The sequence below is a fragment of the Sceloporus occidentalis genome, unplaced genomic scaffold, assembly GCF_023333645.1.
Source record: "Sceloporus occidentalis isolate IW3139 unplaced genomic scaffold, rSceOcc1.0.p SCAF_13, whole genome shotgun sequence".
Lineage (NCBI taxonomy): Eukaryota > Metazoa > Chordata > Lepidosauria > Squamata > Phrynosomatidae > Sceloporus > Sceloporus occidentalis.
Window position 1 is genome coordinate 2,896,346 of NW_028316993.1, and position 16,541 is coordinate 2,912,886.

Sequence of the window (16,541 nt, forward strand, 5' to 3'; positions counted from 1 at the left end):
TGTTGTATATCTCTTTTCCTGAGATTAGACTGTTTTTTAATAATCCTGACACTAAGGCTTGGAAAAATTGTGGTTTTGAATTACAGTTCTCAGAATCCTCCCGTCAGTATGGCCATTCAGAGAATTGTGATCTAATAAAGTAGGTTTTCCAAGCACTGCCTGAGACCTGCTGATTTCTACCATCTCATTCCACCCCTGTTCTTACATAGATCCCTCAAAAACTTAATTCCTCCCACCACTACACATGTCCCTTTTTTCATCCTCCACATCCATGTTCCCAGAACGCCACCTCCACCTTCACCCATTTCACCGTTTGCCTTTTCTTCTTCCTTTCCCCAGAGCCTGCTTTTCATTTCCAGAGACTGTTACCTTCTCTGCAGAGAGAAACCTTTATAGGAAAAAACATGTGTATTGTTGCTTCTGAAGTCTGGTACAAGTATTTACTTTTTGGTTTACGGATCAAGTAGCTGGTGCATGCTGATGGGTTTTGTTGATCTGTGTACTTCTAGCAGAATTATCTCAGAAGTGACAATGGACAGACCTTTTCCTTCCCATTGAAAGACTCTTTGTGTCTGTGTATGTATTAAAAAACTAAGACCTTCTTTAATGCACTCACTACATGTGTATTAAAGACCTTCTTTCATTCGTGTCTTCTCAAATTGTTTTAAAATTGTAATGCTTTTTTTTATTCATCCTGTTTTAATTGTATTTCTTTACTATTTAATGCATCTGAGTCCCATTTTTGGGGAAAGGCAGGATACAAATCCAATAAATAAAATACTGTATTTGGAACAACACATCTCAACTTCATAAGGCACCTCCCTGGGGATGGGATCCAGCAGTTGGATGCCACTGTGGGCTATTCACCCTCTTCTTTCCTTCAAAGGTGCCCTCTCCCATATTCTTTCCAAAGAAGAGCCTCAAGTATACCCTTCCCTTTCCCTCATGTCACTGAATCCCTAAGTCAGGGTGGCGCTTGGCCATTAAGCTTCTGCCCAGCCGATCTTTTGGCATGCTGTGGAACGACCCAAGTAAGTAAACCTCCCTCCCTTCCCTTTACTGATGTCCATTTTTCTCTCCTAAAATCCATTTTCCAGTCGGGCGGCTCAGACCAGGAGCGGACGAAGAAGAAACGCCGTGGGGACCGCTACTCTGTCCAGACCTCTCTCATTGTGGCCACTCTGAAGAAGATGCTGCCCATTGGCCTGAATATGTGCTCCCCCACCGACCAGGAGCTGATCAACTTGGCCAAGCTACGCTATGCCCTGGTGAGGAGGTTTGGGCAGGGTTTCCATGGGTGGGGAACCCTCTTTCAGTCCAAGAGCCAGATTTAATTTCATCTCAGGAGCCACATTGCAGTCGTGAATGTGGAGACAAAGGGAAAAAGGTGGAGCGGGGTTGATCAGGATTTTCTTGCATTGTTTCTCTTACCTCCAGTGACTAAGCTGTATAGGTGGTGTTCAACCTGTTAGAATAGAGAAAACAGCTATACAAAACCTGGGGAACGGACAAATGATTGCAACTCTCCTTTACGCATGAGAATGCTTTCTCTCTTCTCTTCTCGTCTCTTCTCTTCTTTTCTCTGCAGAAAGATACAGATGAGGAGGTGCGTGAATTCCTCAACAACAACCTACACCTTCAGGGCAAGGTGAGTGTTCATGGTGTGTAAAGAGATACTTAATTAGTTTGGTACTCATGAATGAATTACTATACAAACCGAGCTAGTCCTTGCCTCCTGGGCTAATGTGCAAATCAGAATGTGGATATCTGTTAGATTTCCAAGACCAATGAACGTTAACAAAAAAAAGGTGTTAGGAAAGAATCCCAATTGTGTTATGTCAGAATGCATTTAAAATGTCATATTTTTAGATAAATAACTTCAAAAGTATGTATTTAAATGCATTTTCTGTGGTAACAGGATGGAATAGATATTGGTGGACAGATGGGAAAATGGCACAGGCTCTAAATAGAATGATTTCCCTGTATCTGGCTGAGGAATTGCCCACATACTGCTAGGATCCACTTATTTATTATGAGTGATATTTATACACAGCCTTTGGTCCAATGAGCAAAAAGTGGCGTATGTGACTCTCCTCTCCCCACTTTTAGCCACACAACAATCACTCTGTGGGGTAAGTCAAAATGGTTTGAGCCCCTCTTCTCTCAGGATAAAGCATCTTGGTTGGTAGGACTCTTGTCAAAGGGAAAGGGGTAGGCAAACTAGTGGAGCTGGGCAGAGGACAGAGGGTAGCCTCATGAGAGTTTTTGGAAGTCTTAACTGAAAGTCCTAATCTACCACTGTAAATACTACAATCACAGAGGTTCTCACTTTGGAGGTCTGTGGTCTCCTCTGTCCGGCTTCTGAGTCAGGAGTGGAGCACAAGCAGCCCTCACCAGTTTTGCAATCCTTCAACACTCTCTAGGAATGATGACTCTTCTAAACAAGCTGCAGACCCTGGCATTAGTCTGTGTGGGAAAGGAGAGTGGTATTCCTTCCATCCAGAAGTTAATTTCATCACTTTCACCTTTGGATGTGTGTGTGGATTTTTTAGTTAGAGTGCATTGCACTGTGGTTCCATAGAAAGGCAAAGTTGGCTTCTGGACTCGCAAGATTTGCCCACGCTTGCTCTGAATGGGTACTTCCTTTGTCCACAACACACTTACCCTGGCAGATCTACTGAGAAAAAATGTCTTTACTTTCAGTGTCCATGAGATGGCATCACCTTTCCTGCCCTTGCATGAGTCCTTTGTGTTCATCGTGTGTGTACCATGATGCCAAAGGGAATGGGAGGTTGGACAAGCCCCTCTCGCTCTAAAGGAAGGGCAAATGTTTCCTAAGTTTCTCAGCTACACTGATGCTTGCTCTTGCTTTGCAGTGTGAGAATTCTTCATCCATGCGCTGGCAGATGGCCCTCTATAAGGAGATGTCTGGCAAAGCCGAGGACTGTAACAATCCAGAGAAGATTGTCAAACGGGTTCAGGAGGTCTCAGCTGTGCTTTATCACCTGGAGCTGGTAAGGGCAGATAAAGCTAGCAAGCTGGGCTAGCAGGCAGAAGAATCTGGCCAAATTATCCAACAAATATACTGGGTCTTCTAAATGGCTCTTCCTGGTCAGGATCCTCACTAGGATGGTCGCCTTGTTTGCCATGCTTTTAACCCCCTCCCTGCATTCTTTTCCTTTAAATAATGTGGGGCTCAGCGAAAGGCATTGTGTGGAGAAGGGGAGAGAGGGACTTTTCATGGGAAGCTAAATTGGGGTGCACCTTTTGCCTTCCCTTCCCCATGAACCTTGCCTGTGCCCCACAGACGGAGCACCCATACAAGTCAAAGAAGGCTGTGTGGCATAAACTGCTTTCCAAACAACGCCGGCGTGCCGTGGTGGCCTGCTTCCGCATGACACCCCTCTACAACCTGCCCAGGTAAGAAGGAGACTTTGTTTGCCAAGCCACCAGTTTGCATTTGTCTTGATCCATGTCTGGACCCATGCCTTCATTGTGGAAAAGAGTGTGTGTAGCTACACAAATGTTTTGTTGATGTGATGATCACTAGCTGCCCCATCCCCTGTTGTAGATATTACAGCACCCTCCTTCTCTTGCTCTCCATCTTTCCTGAAGAAAGCAGCGGAGTCAGGACAGGGCTGGTCTAACTGATGGTCTGCTTTCTAGGCATCGGGCTTGCAATATGTTCTTGGAGAGCTACAAGCTGTCCTGGATCCTTTCTGAAGAGCATCCTTTTGAAGACAGGATGATTGACGATCTGTCTGTGAGTGTTGGAGAACAAGAGCAAAATGGTGCATGGTCTGAACAGTCTAATGCTAAACTGAATGCTATCATTGCCTTTGGTTCTATGATAACGTATAATGTGGCGATGCCTTTTTTGTTTCCTGTATGGGGAATGGGATGTAGAAACCAGGAGAGGAAGAAGAGGAGGAGGAGGAAGAGGCGGAAAAGAAGCCAGACCCATTGCACCAGCTCATCCTGCACTTCAGCAGGACTGCCCTGACAGAGAAGACGTGAGTCAAGGGAAGAGGGATGGATTGGAGCAAGGATGCGGTTCCTTGCTAATTTCATTCTCAAAAGTATGGGTATTTTTAGCAATTTTCTTCCCACTCCAAGAAGGTGGAAATTGGATTTATTCTTTACAAAGTTGGATCCTGACCCTGCTCTGCTTTGTTTTAGCAAACTGGAGGAAGATTATCTGTACATGGCATACGCTGACATCATGGCAAAAGTGAGTTGAGATGGTGGCTGATTCCTGAGAAATCCATTTTAGCCTGGTCACTCTCAAGTTTGAAGAAAACATTGTGATATATGAGCAGTCCCAGATTAAAACCCTCACCACACAGACAACACCTGTGCTATTTAGAAGGCTTTGGTGGAAAGAGTGTTATAAATAAATGTTGTTGTTGTTGTAGATACTTTATATAGTAGGGTTGCCACTCTTTCTTTTTTCTTTTTCTGTTGTGTAAATCTGTTTGCAGCTCTATATTGACTTCTGATACCATCTGAATGTCAGGATTGTATGTAGTGGAGAAGCTGCCACTCATTAACCTTTAGAATTTTGTTTTAAATGTCTTGGCATGTATGCTACTGCTGCTCACCCCTCTTTTCATTTTGTCCCTTGGTCCCTAGAGTTGCCACTTAAATGAAGATGAAGGTGATGAGGGCGAAGAAGGGGAAGAAGCTGAAGTTCCTTTTGAAGTAAGTGATCCCTCTGTGAACAGCATCTGTATACAGTTGCTTCTCATGTTTCGTCAAACCTTTCTTTCTGTCTATAAAGCCTAGCAACTTCTGCTTGTTTTCTTTTCAAACTTGCCCTGAATTTCAAGATGACTAGAAACTGTACATACCATTTGGCAGTTCTATTGTTTATCCTAGGGAACACACAATCCTGTTTGGAGATGAGGAAAGGAGAGTGTTTGCTTCAACAGAGTTGCAGCATTCTCTGCCATTGTGTTCCTCTGTCTCTTTTCTTTAATCCACATCTGAATTGGACCCTCCATGTAAAACAGGGATGGGTAAATAGATTAAGCCTAGGAGCATTGTTTTTGGCCATTGGAACTCTCCAGAGCCCAAAAATTTACCACCACCACCCAAAAAAACCTAAAGTATCCAAAGTCTACTTTCTATTTTAATTTTTAATGTTAAGCAATGCAAGAGGCTCTTCCCAGCATTTCCTGCTTGGAGGGACACATAGCCAGGTAGCGTACCATTGGTTTTTAGCCAGTAACTCATGCTTCCTTGCCTCCTTGCAGGAGAAGGAAATGGAGAAACAGAAACTTCTGTATCAACAGTCCCGACTGCACAACCGTGGGGCAGCCGAGATGGTTCTGCAGATGATTAGCGCCTGTAAAGGTCAGTGGCAACCCTGTTTCTCTCCCCACCATTTACCCTACAAGAGATGATGGATCTAGCACTGTTTGTACATTCTCTTCTCATGTAGCCTTTAAGTTAGCTTTCCCCATCTTGGTGCTCTCCAGATTTGCTAGACTAAAGTTTTCATCGTCATTGGCCAGCATGGCCCTTGTTTTGTGCTGGATGAGATTATTAGGGTTGTAGGCGAGCGTATCTAAAGGAGTATCAGGTGTGGGAAGCTTGTATCAGCGCCCAACGAAAGCTGCATGTCTTGAATCATTCCAAAGATACCTGGATGTGTACCAGGTACTCAGTTCAAGTTCAATACAGAAGATGTTTAGGGCCATAATTCTTCTTTTTTAAAACCTTGTTAGGGGAGCCTGGTGCCATGGTGTCTTCCACGCTGAAACTGGGCATCTCCATCCTGAATGGCGGCAATGAGGAAGTGCAGCAGGTATGGAGGAAGGAAGGGGAAGGGAAGGATTCTTAGGAAGTTCCCTGTCCCTTACTCCTTGTTTTTTCTTTCTTTACTCTTTACTCATTTTTTATTCCTTTGATATCTAGTTTTTGCTTATGGATCCAAAGGATATATATATTTCTCCTTCCATGAAGGAAAGCTTTTCACTTAGTCCCACCATCTTCACAGGCATGTTTGATAATAATAAGGGCCTTCTTAGTGGCTGCTCCTGCGTTTTGGGACTCCATCCTTAGGGAGGCTAGGATGGCTTTCTCCTTGCTATCTTCCTGTCACTCAGTAAAAACATTTGTACTCTGATAGGCTTTTAGGAACTGACCACAGTGGCTTCTAATAGTGTGCTGTTTTGCTGAAGTATTTCTTAATGAGTTTGTTTTAAATTGTTGTAATTCTATAGTTTGCTTGCATTTTAATAATTTAGACACACTATGTAGCTGTCGCTTGTGCCAACTGTAGATTGGCCTTAATTTTTTTTTATGCCACCTTGAGTCCCATTTTTGGGGGAAAGTGGGATATAAGCGATGGAAGGCAAACATGATAGAGTGACAAAGAATGGGATGGATGGGTGTGCCAAAGTCAACAAGGCGGAATAATATTGTTCGTATGACTAGAATGTAGATATTGGTGGGAAGTGTGCAGGAAGGTAGGGATCAAAGGGGAAATGCAGCAAGGAGAAAATGCATGCCTTCATCTTCCACTAATTCATTTCTTCCTGTCTTCAGAAAATGCTGGATTATCTGAAGGAGAAACGTGAAGTGGGATTCTTCCAGAGCATCCAAGCACTAATGCAGACATGCAGGTGTGTAGCCGCAATATCTTGTCCTTTTTCCTTTTCTTTCTATGTTTCTGCTGCCTGTTTTCCTGTCCTACCTCTGCCTCTTATGTAGACAGTCAGGAACTACTGAGTTTTTCATCTGCTGGCTCACAAGGGAGTCCCAAGATGATGGATGGGGCATCCAATTTCAGGGACAAAACACACCATCCACTTCTCAAGTTGATTTGTGCAGCCAGAGGGCACTTTGGAGCAGAGCTTTCTAGCCTTGCATCCAGACCTGACTCAGGCACAGGTTACCCTGAACTCGGGGCCACCTCCACTGGATGTCTGCAAAGCTCCCCTTTTAAATTTCTCAAGTGCCTTTTGCCCTTCTATTCTTTGCCAGTGTCCCTCTCTCCTGCACCAAATTCTGCTGTTGTCTTCCTTTGCTCTCCTTGCCCTATTTCTCTATCTTCTTCTCCACTTCACAGTGTGCTGGATCTCAATGCCTTTGAGAGGCAAAACAAAGCCGAAGGACTGGGAATGGTGACAGAGGATGGAACGAGTAAGTAGCTTTCTGCCCCATTTTGAGACTCTGGGATGGAGTATACTAGGCCTATCTTGTTCCTATCAGCTTTCCTCCCCTCTACTTCAGCCCATCCCGTCCATTTTAGCGATACCCCAAAGACTTTTACCAGTCTGTTTGCCACCTACAGAGGCACTGACACTTGTCCCCAGTTACCAGATATCTGTAATCTGGATCATTTCGCAGTTTAGCTAGTGCAGATCTCTTTCCAACTTCTCTGCTTTTGGATACAGAGCAGTCTATGGATTATACATGAAGCCTGGGGGCAGTTTGGAAGCCTGGCTTCCTGGGTTCTTCCTCCATTTCTGACCACAATGGGTTGGACAGTTTGGCTTTTCCTCCCCCAGTCTCTGGGAAGGAGTGAAAGAGGGGTTTTGTTGTACATGAATGCTGGGAAACAGGCCTTCTCCCATCACAGTCCTGGCCTAGGTCAGACTGCCTACCTTAGCCTCCTTCCCCCTACCTCCGTGCTCCGCATATTCTCTTTGTGTTCACAGCTTCCTCCTGGAGACATGGATTAATTGATACTCCTAAAACCAATAATGGATTCTCATCCTCCCAACCTATCCGACTCCTTTTGCCTCGGATTTTCTGGTCTCATCCGTTTTTCCATTCCGAATTAATGTTGTTTTACTACGTGCTGGGTTTCTTTTTCTTTTCCTGTTCTTTTGTTTTTAATCATCTCCTTTTCCTTCTTTGCTGTGATGTGTTGCACTCACCTCCTCTCTTCCCCCTCCTTCTCTTCCCTCCCTTCCCTTTCCTCCCTTGGTCTCACTGATGCCCTTCCCTCAGTCATCAGTCGTGAAAATGGTAAATAATCTGTTTGCTTTTGTTTAGCTTCATTTTTTCTCTTAATGGTCAGTTTCTCAGCCTGTATTTAGTTTGATTCCTCTTTCTAACCCAGCGAGCCTTAAGACTGAAAACTGATCAGAACCCCCTCCATTGTAAGCTTAGAATCTGGTATCCCACCAGGCTTTGAGGATGCACTGCAAATCCAGTGCTGTGTATTTTGAGAGGCTGTAAGATCATGCATTGGGGAATTCAGGTGAATGCCAAGAATTGGAATTGCTGCAGTAAGAACTAGGGCTAGGAGGGATGTTGGTATTTCTGGAAACGCACCCAATAACATTTCACTCCAGGTACCTTGATCTGCTAGAACTGAATGCACTGCAATATTTGAAACTAGCAAGGAGTTCTGCGATGTGATTTTAATCCCCGCCTAATCCTAGGAAAGCTCTATCCATCACATGAGTAGAGCCTGTAAGATTAGTTGGAATTTCAACCAGACAAGAAGTACTACCATATACACTTGACTATAAGTCGACCTTATGTATAAGTCAAGGGCAGGTTTTGGGGCCAAAATGAAGTATTTTTATATGACCTGTATGTAAATCGAGGGTAAAACCTAGGGGCGTGTAATAAGGAATCTAAAAGATGAAGGAAAGGAAAACAATGCCAAAGAACTTACAAAATTCCAGCAGGCGCAACTGTTTCTGTTCATCCTAAAAGATGGATGGATGAGAGAGCTGAGATTAAGCCAGTGCTTCCCAAAGAGATTATGTTCTTGCCTTTCATCTGAGGATGGCTCCGTTTTTATAAGAGTTAAAATATAGGACTTACAATGATCCATGTATAAGTCAATCCAGGTTTCTTGGGTCAGTTTTTAGACTAAAATTTCTAGACTTATACATAAGTATATATAGTACTCTGTTCAACAAGCAGAAGCAGAAAACCAATATCTCACCACTATCTATAGACTAAGTTGGGCCTGCAGATGTTAGATTTCAACACGCTCCAACCAGTCAAACCAAGGGGTCGAGGATCATGGTAACTGTCGTCTGACAACATTTGGCAACCCAAGATTGGGAAATGATAACTAGCCCACCTTCCCAGTTTTACCTAAGGAGTTCTGTTTGGCTTTCATGGCCAGAGATTGCTGTAGCCCTGTTGTGACTAGGTCGGCCCATTCCTTTTCAATTGCAACTATATCTCTGCAAACTGTCAGGCTGGCATTGTTTTGATCTGGTGTGTGGCATGCTTGGAATGAGGGCCTGAGGAATATTTAATAGTGTGGGATAAGGTGACCATGTGCTCCATTACACTGACAGCAAACGCCCCACTAGACCCCATTCCACTTGGCTGGTTGGAGGGGGTTCTGATCAGTTTTGGGGGGGGGGGGTTGGTGGGGTCGGAGTCCTCAACTCCATTTGGCGCATGACCTTCAGCTTTTCTTTAAAAGCCCTCCCCAGAGCCGTACCTTACTGTCCCATCCTCAAGCGATGCGGAATTGGTGCTGAGCACACTAACTGCATACTGTTCACCCACCCAAATGCTTTAATTGTGGTCTCCAGACCTGTGCTCTTGTAAATTGTGCCCTGTCCCACATTCCTTCACTTCGTAGAGACCTCCTAGAAGTCACCTTGCTGGACTTCTGCCTGTTTGAGGTAGTAATAAGATGCAGGTCACACTTCTATGCACAAACACATGCACTCCCACTCCCACATTAAGTACGTATCCCCTGTATAGCCTCAGCCAAGTCTCCATAGGCTCAAGTGTAGATATGCCATTTGACGCCCATCCAAGCAGAATTAATTCAACAAATTGTGACCTCCGTCCTTTATTATCTGTGTAGTAACGATGTGAAATTATAACAATTAAGGGTCTAAGTGTAACCATGTAGCTGTGCTGTTGCAAGGAGTTCTTGAGTAACAACGTGGCCTTTTTGTAATAATTTGCTATAAAAATGTTGCATTCTTTGTGGCGATGTGGGCACATTCTGGTGTTTTCACCTCTTGAAACAGTGCATGTAGCACTTCCATATAGCTGAGCATTATATATAAGTGCGATAACTGAGCAGTGGCTATCTGGTATAGCAATGCCGCAGAGTAAAAGTGTGGTACTCTTACTTTAATGCTTGGCCCAGTAACAACCTTTCTTGTCTCAAAAATTGAAGGGAATGTAGTAAGAAGTAAGCATTCTGTTACCTGTATAGTGGCACAATGCTAATATTAGTTAGTTAGTTAGTTAGTTAGTATAAAATATTTATACCTCACCCTTTAGCAAGAGATCTCAGGACAGCTTACCAATAATATCAGGTTAAATGGGTTGAAAAGCAGTAATATCATTTAAATAAGAAGAACATAGTAAATAATACAATGCATTAAAAACAGTTTTTTTAAAATTTAAGTTTTAAAAACTATATACAACAGTTTTTGGGTTGAATCAATGAGGCCCAAAGGCTTTGATGAACAACCAAGTTTTAACTTGTCACCTAAAATGTGTTGGCACCAGTCAGTAGTGCATTTCTATTAAGACTGACACGACATGTTGTCTATGTGATATACCTCCTCTGAACAAACCTTGCCAAGAAAACCCCATGACAGGTTTGCCTTAGGGTTGCCACAAGTCAGAAATGACTCAAAGGCATACACCAACAACAAATATGATACTCCAGTCAGCAACTGAGCTGCAGCTTCCAAGTCCTCTTCAAGGGTAGCTCCACATAGAGTGGATTACAATAGTGTAATTGGGAGGTTAGTGGTGCATGGGCAACTGTGGTTAGGTTATACTTGTTTGTTAAATCTGTAAAAACCTGTGATAGCTATGCAGAGTCTTTATAACAACTGGGTTGAGTTTGTGTGATAACCAACTGATATTGTAATGATGCCATGTCTTCCAAATGCTGTTGGGTCTGCCTCTTTTAGCAATGGCACTGTCCTTGTTGTATGTATCAGTCCTTTGAGGTAGCTTTCAAAAATGCTTATTTCATTCTTGATTAATGCTCTTGGGCATCTCATGATATAATCTCTCTGCAGTCAATTTTCTTCCTTATAGTATCTTTGTAGCAACTGTGCTTCTCCTTCTACCTAGCTAAATGTGCTGTGATTTGCCATCCCAGTCCTTCTGTACTCTCTGTGACACCCTTGTGATATCAGTGTCGTATTTTGTTGACTTTGTAGTACAGAGATGGACAGTGCCAAGGGGTAGAGGGGTGCACAAGTAGCGCAACCTCTCTGAGTCCCCTGAGGGGCCACACTCATTGCTGAATTTGATACTGTCACATCACTGGATTGTTGTCATCTCATGGCTGCAAAGAATACTAACGTCCCTTTAAAAACAAGACTTGCCATCTCATTCTCCCTTTTTTAAAACCAGAATCTGGTTTCCAGGAGTGTGGTTCTGCTATGAAACAAACCACATGCTCTCTGGATGTGTTGTTTTTGAAGAAATATAAGGCCCTTTTTGGCTGTTGTGGAACCACCACAATGTGGTAGTGTTGGTAGCAAATTCAGTAGTGGAGGGAGTTTGCAGAAAAAACAGTTGTGGAGGTCATACCCACAGTCTATGGGTTGCTCACCCCACTGTAGTCCTTTCATTTCACCATTGCTCTGTCCTCCATAGTGCTTCTGTTGTGCATTTGCTGTCCTTATGGTATCCTTGTAGTAATTGTGTTGTCCTGTTTAGCTGCTTTTGTTCCAGGCCACTGCTGTCTTTAATGCTCTAAAACCTTTCTAATTCCAACTGTAAGTCTCAGACGAAACAGATCTTACTGCGATGACTTTGGGCAGCATCGTTCCCTCTCCTTACCCACACTCCCAAGCCCAACCCTCCCAAGTACCATGATGGTCCTCCCACCCTTCCGCTTCCCAACAACGCAAGAAGGGAAGGATGATCAGGTGATGATTTGGCTTCATCCACGAAGCGGATGTACAATGGAAAAAGGGCTGGTCATTAATGCCAGATGAAGACAGTATGGATCCACCAGGAGGAATGGAGGGAGCGTTGGTGAATGGGTGAATCCCATTCGTCGTTCTTGGCCTCCCTAACACCGATGGATTCATATCTTCATTAATGACCAATGCCACAAAACGGATGGTGTGAACCAGTCAGCTGAATGACTCTTCTGCGACTAATTCTATTAACCTTCAAGGAAAGGGCCGGTGGCTCAGTATCTTGTACTTGATTTACCCCAACTTTACTCTTATTCTTTGACCTTTTGATCCAGTACTTGGAATTTCTACATACTTCTTCACATTCTACCTGTATTTTACACAGATCTGATCTCCATTATTTTACCCGTCCCCAGCTCTTCCCCCTTAGAATTGCATTGTAGTATTTGACCTCAGACACACAATTTTAAATTAGAATAAGCCAGTTGTTAATATTAATGGTGCTTGATTAAACTCTTCCAGTTGACCTACACTTGATCCCTCTTCCGAACATGTTTTTGTTTTCACACTAAATGTGTAATTCTACAATTAGATGTTCAGGGATTTAGCAAACATTGATGCTGAACCTTTGCTGGAATATTTTTTCCTAACTGATACATCTTTTCCCCAGCCAGAATATTCTGTTAACAGTCACACTGTCCCTACACAATGGAGCCATGAAATCCAGTAACTAAACGCATGGCGCTTGTGTTCCTACTAACTCTGGAGTAGCTACTGCAGTCCTCACTCCAGCTCAGCTCCTACAGATACCAATAACACCAGAGTCCTTTCCTCTGGGTGAATTCCTCTTGTCTTATGAATATTTGAAATTAGGAAGTCCTTCATGATCACAGGTCTTTAACTTGACTACTCTGCTAGTTTGCTTATTTGTTACATGCCACCATATGTCTAGTGTTAATACTATGGCCACCAGGTTGGAAGAAAGGAATAGGTGAAAAGCTTCCACATCAAAGGTCAACTGTTACATTTATCTTCCAAGGCTTTGTTCCAGCAAAGCTAGAAGCATGCAGTGGAAGAGAAACCTGTAATGCAGTCAGTGATTTCTTTAACATTTCCATTTCAATCACTTGCGCTACTGAAGAGACAAGCCGCTTTTCAATTTGATGTTTGAAAGGCATGCCTCTTCAGCATAGGATGGAAACTTCAAAGAAAATGTTGGCCCTTAATCTTTTCCCACTGTTCTTTTCACATGTAAAAGCAGCATGTAAATTCTGGTGGCCTTTGGACTGCAGTTTAAGACCCACTACTAAATAACATTCCTTGCCTTGGTTTGTCCCCTCTTGATTCTGTCCAGTTACCTTTGAAACTCCAATAAAGTGTGGACCACTTTACCTTTCATGAGCTTTAGAGCCAATTGTTATATTACACTGAAGAAGGTGCAGAATTCTGAAAAACAAGACTGATAATATCCATTATCATTGGGGTTTTTAAAGTAGTAGTAGTAGTAGTAGTATTCTGTGTAGAGATAGGGCTATACTAAAGCCTCTCCCTGTTGTGCTAATTTTCTACATGCCTGGAGTTGATGTTTTAGTTATTTCTAATGGTGGGGAACATTACAAAACGTTGGCTGTGAACCGCCTTGTGATACATCTCCCTTTCTCAGAATGCACCTTCCTCCTGCAGCCTGTTCCCACAGCCATGCAGCGGCTGATGGGGAATAGGGAGCATTGGAAGAGTATCTGGCTATGTTCCTGTAGCCAGGTGCACAACAGGGACTTCATCCTTTGAGACTCCCAGAAGATCTGGAGGAGATCTCAGACTCAGAGGGTACTTTTGTTGTTCTCTGTCTGTCTATAGGACATAGACAGATACTTCTCAGACACCCCCCCCCCTTCTCTCGCACAGCCACAGTGGCTATAATGGGAAGGGGGCACAGGAGAAAGCTGAGTCCTGGTGCAGCGGTTGGTCCTTGTGTAAAGGAGGTAGTGAATTCCTCCATTTGCAGTGACAAAAATCACTGGAGATGTAGTGGCTTAGTGGTTAAGATGCCAGTTCTGATGATCATAAGATCTGAAGGTTGGCAGTAGATAAATAGGTACCACTTCAGTGGGAAGGTAACAGCATTCAATGTAGTCATGACCACCGGAGTTGTCTTCAGACAATGCTGGCTCTTCAGCTTAGTAAGATGAGCACCGTCCCCCACAGTCAGTTATGACTAGACATTCATGTCAAGGGACTACCTTTATCTTTAGTGACAAAAAAAGAAGAAGTTCAGCTTTCATTTATCCCTATGTGATGTCACTAATAGGATGCCAACCATCATCTCTCCAGCTACAGTTGTAAACCTAGACTTCTGCCACCTTGGCCTTCCTGCTTGTTCTGTGTAAGGAGTATTATTGGCTCTCCCCTTGCTTTTGTTCAAGGGAACTCTCCTTGAAACAAAGAGCCAAGAGTTTAGTGCCCTGGTCCCATGCTGGTCACTCCATATTTAACCACCACATGAGAGCTTTATCCTGAAAGTGAGGCCTGCAGGAGCGCGCCGTGGCTTGTGGGCAGCAGCCATTTTGCCGTGTGGGTTTGCCTTTCCTTTGCTCGCGTCCAGCACTGGCGAGTCTCATTTTGTACTAACCGCACACTCCCTTCTGCTACACTCTTCCACCCGAACCCCCTTTTCTCTCTCTCTCTTTCCCCTCTATGTTGTTCCTACTAATGTTGGCCAGTTCTGTCTCTTCCCATGACCCTTTCCCTGCTCTAGGAGAGAAGGTGATGGCGGACGATTTGTTCACACAGGACCTCTTTCGGTTCCTGCAGCTTCTATGTGAAGGTCATAACAACGGTAGGTTGTTACAGCAGATGAGGGATGATTGGAACAGGAATGGCTGTAGTAATATACAATGGGACCACAAGAACTTGGGGAGACATAATTTTTGCACTGCCATTCTCAGAATCTCCCTCTTTGCATGGCCATGAACAGGGCAATAGATGAATGGCTGGGGCTCACACAAAGCTATATGATAAGAGGACAAGTGTGAGCAGAAAAGTCACCCTTGTGGCCATGTTTCCAACTGAGCAAGGACTAGAAGGCCAGCAACAATGGCTCTACACATACATTCCAACTTAAACCAAATCATTGGCAGAGAGCTCTTTTACTTGTTGTTCCATACCCTCCATGGTTCCACAGATGAAAAGCGGGACGCACGATTGCAAGCAATCACAGAATGTATGTCAAAGTGGCCAAAGTTATTTATATGGAAAAATAAGTGAGCTAGGAAATGCTGCAACAGCTTGAGTTTACTTGGAAGGGCAGGATTTTGCTTTCTCCTCTCTTTTCCTTCCTGCTAAATTAACTGAGTGCCAACAACTTTTGCACTTTGAACTTGGTTTGCTGCAACTGAAGTAGACTGAGGACAAAGATGGAAAGTGCGAGGATGAGAGAGAAGAGGGGACGTTTTAAAAGCAGCTGAGAAAATGGGGTGGGTGACAAAGGGGATTATATAGTTCATTGAATGATCTTAGGTCAGTATGCTTCCCGCTGCCATTTAGAATGTACCTACCTCCCGGAGTTGTTCTGAAGATAAAATAAAGGGAGCCAGGGAAATTAGGGCACTGGAAACAGATACTGCATTCTCACAATGCCGCTTTTTATCCTAGATTTTCAGAACTACCTGCGGACGCAGACAGGAAACACAAACACAATCAACATTATCATCTGTACTGTTGACTATCTTCTGCGTCTTCAGGTGAGAGCACTGTCACCCCAGACTAAGCACAACAGACAAGGCAAAACCTCGCACCAAATGCAGTTCTTGAGCTGAGATGGCTTCCTGGCCAGAAATCCATCCCTGGTGCCCTTGGTAGCCCTGTGTCCTTAAAGTCTGCTTTTAGAGCAGGATCTCATTCCTTTATCAAGGGAAAGGTAGTCTGAACATCCTGACAGCCGTTGTGTATTGAAATATCAGTACACTGATGACACCCAAATTATTTTCTCTATGTCTCCGACTGATGCAGTGACCGGGGATGGCGTCTCTCCTCTCGTGGCCTGTCTGGAGTCAGTAATGGGCTGGATGAGGGAAAACCAACTCAAATTGAATCCAGAGAAAACAGAGGTACTAGTGATAGGTTCCCCTGGTCCAGGAATGGCGGTGGTTCCACCGGTCCTGAACGGGGTCACGCTCCCTGTGAAGGACTCCGTGCGCAGTCTGGGGGTGCTTCTTGACTCGTCGCTTCACCTGACTGCTCAGGTGAATGCGACGGTCAAGAGCACCTGTTATCAGCTTCGGCTGATTCGCCAGCTGCGCCCATACCTGGCCGAGGGACCTAGAAACTGTTGTACATGCTCTGGTAACTTCGAGACTGGATTTCTGCAATGTACTCTACATGGGGCAACCCTTATACCAAACTCGGAAGCTGCAAATGGTGCAGAACATGGCAGCCCGGCTGGTCACTGGTGCTCCCAGGACCAGCCATATAACACCGGTTTTGAAAGACCTCCATTGGCTGCCCATTCGCTTCCGAGCCCAATATAAGGCGTTGGTAATCACCTATAAAGCCCTAAATGGCTTGGGCCCAGGATACCTGAAGGACCGCCTCTCCCCATACATTCCGCCCCGCACCCTCAGAACGTCTGGGCAGCAATTACTGAAGGTGCCTGGGGCTAGGTTGGCCTCCACTACACGGAGGTCATTCTCCACAGCTGCCCCA

The 16,541-nt window shown here is 44.2% G+C and overlaps 1 protein-coding gene across 12 annotated transcripts in view; it reads left to right on the top strand.

Moving 5' to 3' along the window:
- LOC149304565 (ryanodine receptor 1-like) overlaps positions 1 to 16,541 on the top strand; it is a 105,737-nt gene that overhangs the window by 70,318 nt on the left and 18,878 nt on the right. For 9 of the 12 annotated variants that reach the window (XM_089479467.1, XM_089479474.1, XM_089479468.1 and 6 more), the window contains 15 exons: positions 1,098 to 1,268; positions 1,589 to 1,648; positions 2,877 to 3,014; positions 3,308 to 3,420; positions 3,667 to 3,763; positions 3,907 to 4,013; positions 4,180 to 4,231; positions 4,633 to 4,701; positions 5,256 to 5,355; positions 5,730 to 5,809; positions 6,553 to 6,629; positions 7,076 to 7,149; positions 7,963 to 7,980; positions 14,596 to 14,676; positions 15,492 to 15,580. In XM_089479467.1, coding sequence (XP_089335593.1) covers positions 1,098 to 1,268; positions 1,589 to 1,648; positions 2,877 to 3,014; positions 3,308 to 3,420; positions 3,667 to 3,763; positions 3,907 to 4,013; positions 4,180 to 4,231; positions 4,633 to 4,701; positions 5,256 to 5,355; positions 5,730 to 5,809; positions 6,553 to 6,629; positions 7,076 to 7,149; positions 7,963 to 7,980; positions 14,596 to 14,676; positions 15,492 to 15,580 — 1,326 coding nt within the window. The remainder of the gene's footprint in view (positions 1 to 1,097; positions 1,269 to 1,588; positions 1,649 to 2,876; positions 3,015 to 3,307; positions 3,421 to 3,666; positions 3,764 to 3,906; positions 4,014 to 4,179; positions 4,232 to 4,632; positions 4,702 to 5,255; positions 5,356 to 5,729; positions 5,810 to 6,552; positions 6,630 to 7,075; positions 7,150 to 7,962; positions 7,981 to 14,595; positions 14,677 to 15,491; positions 15,581 to 16,541) is intronic. The other 3 variants (XM_089479471.1, XM_089479476.1, XM_089479478.1) reach the window with 1 other exon arrangement.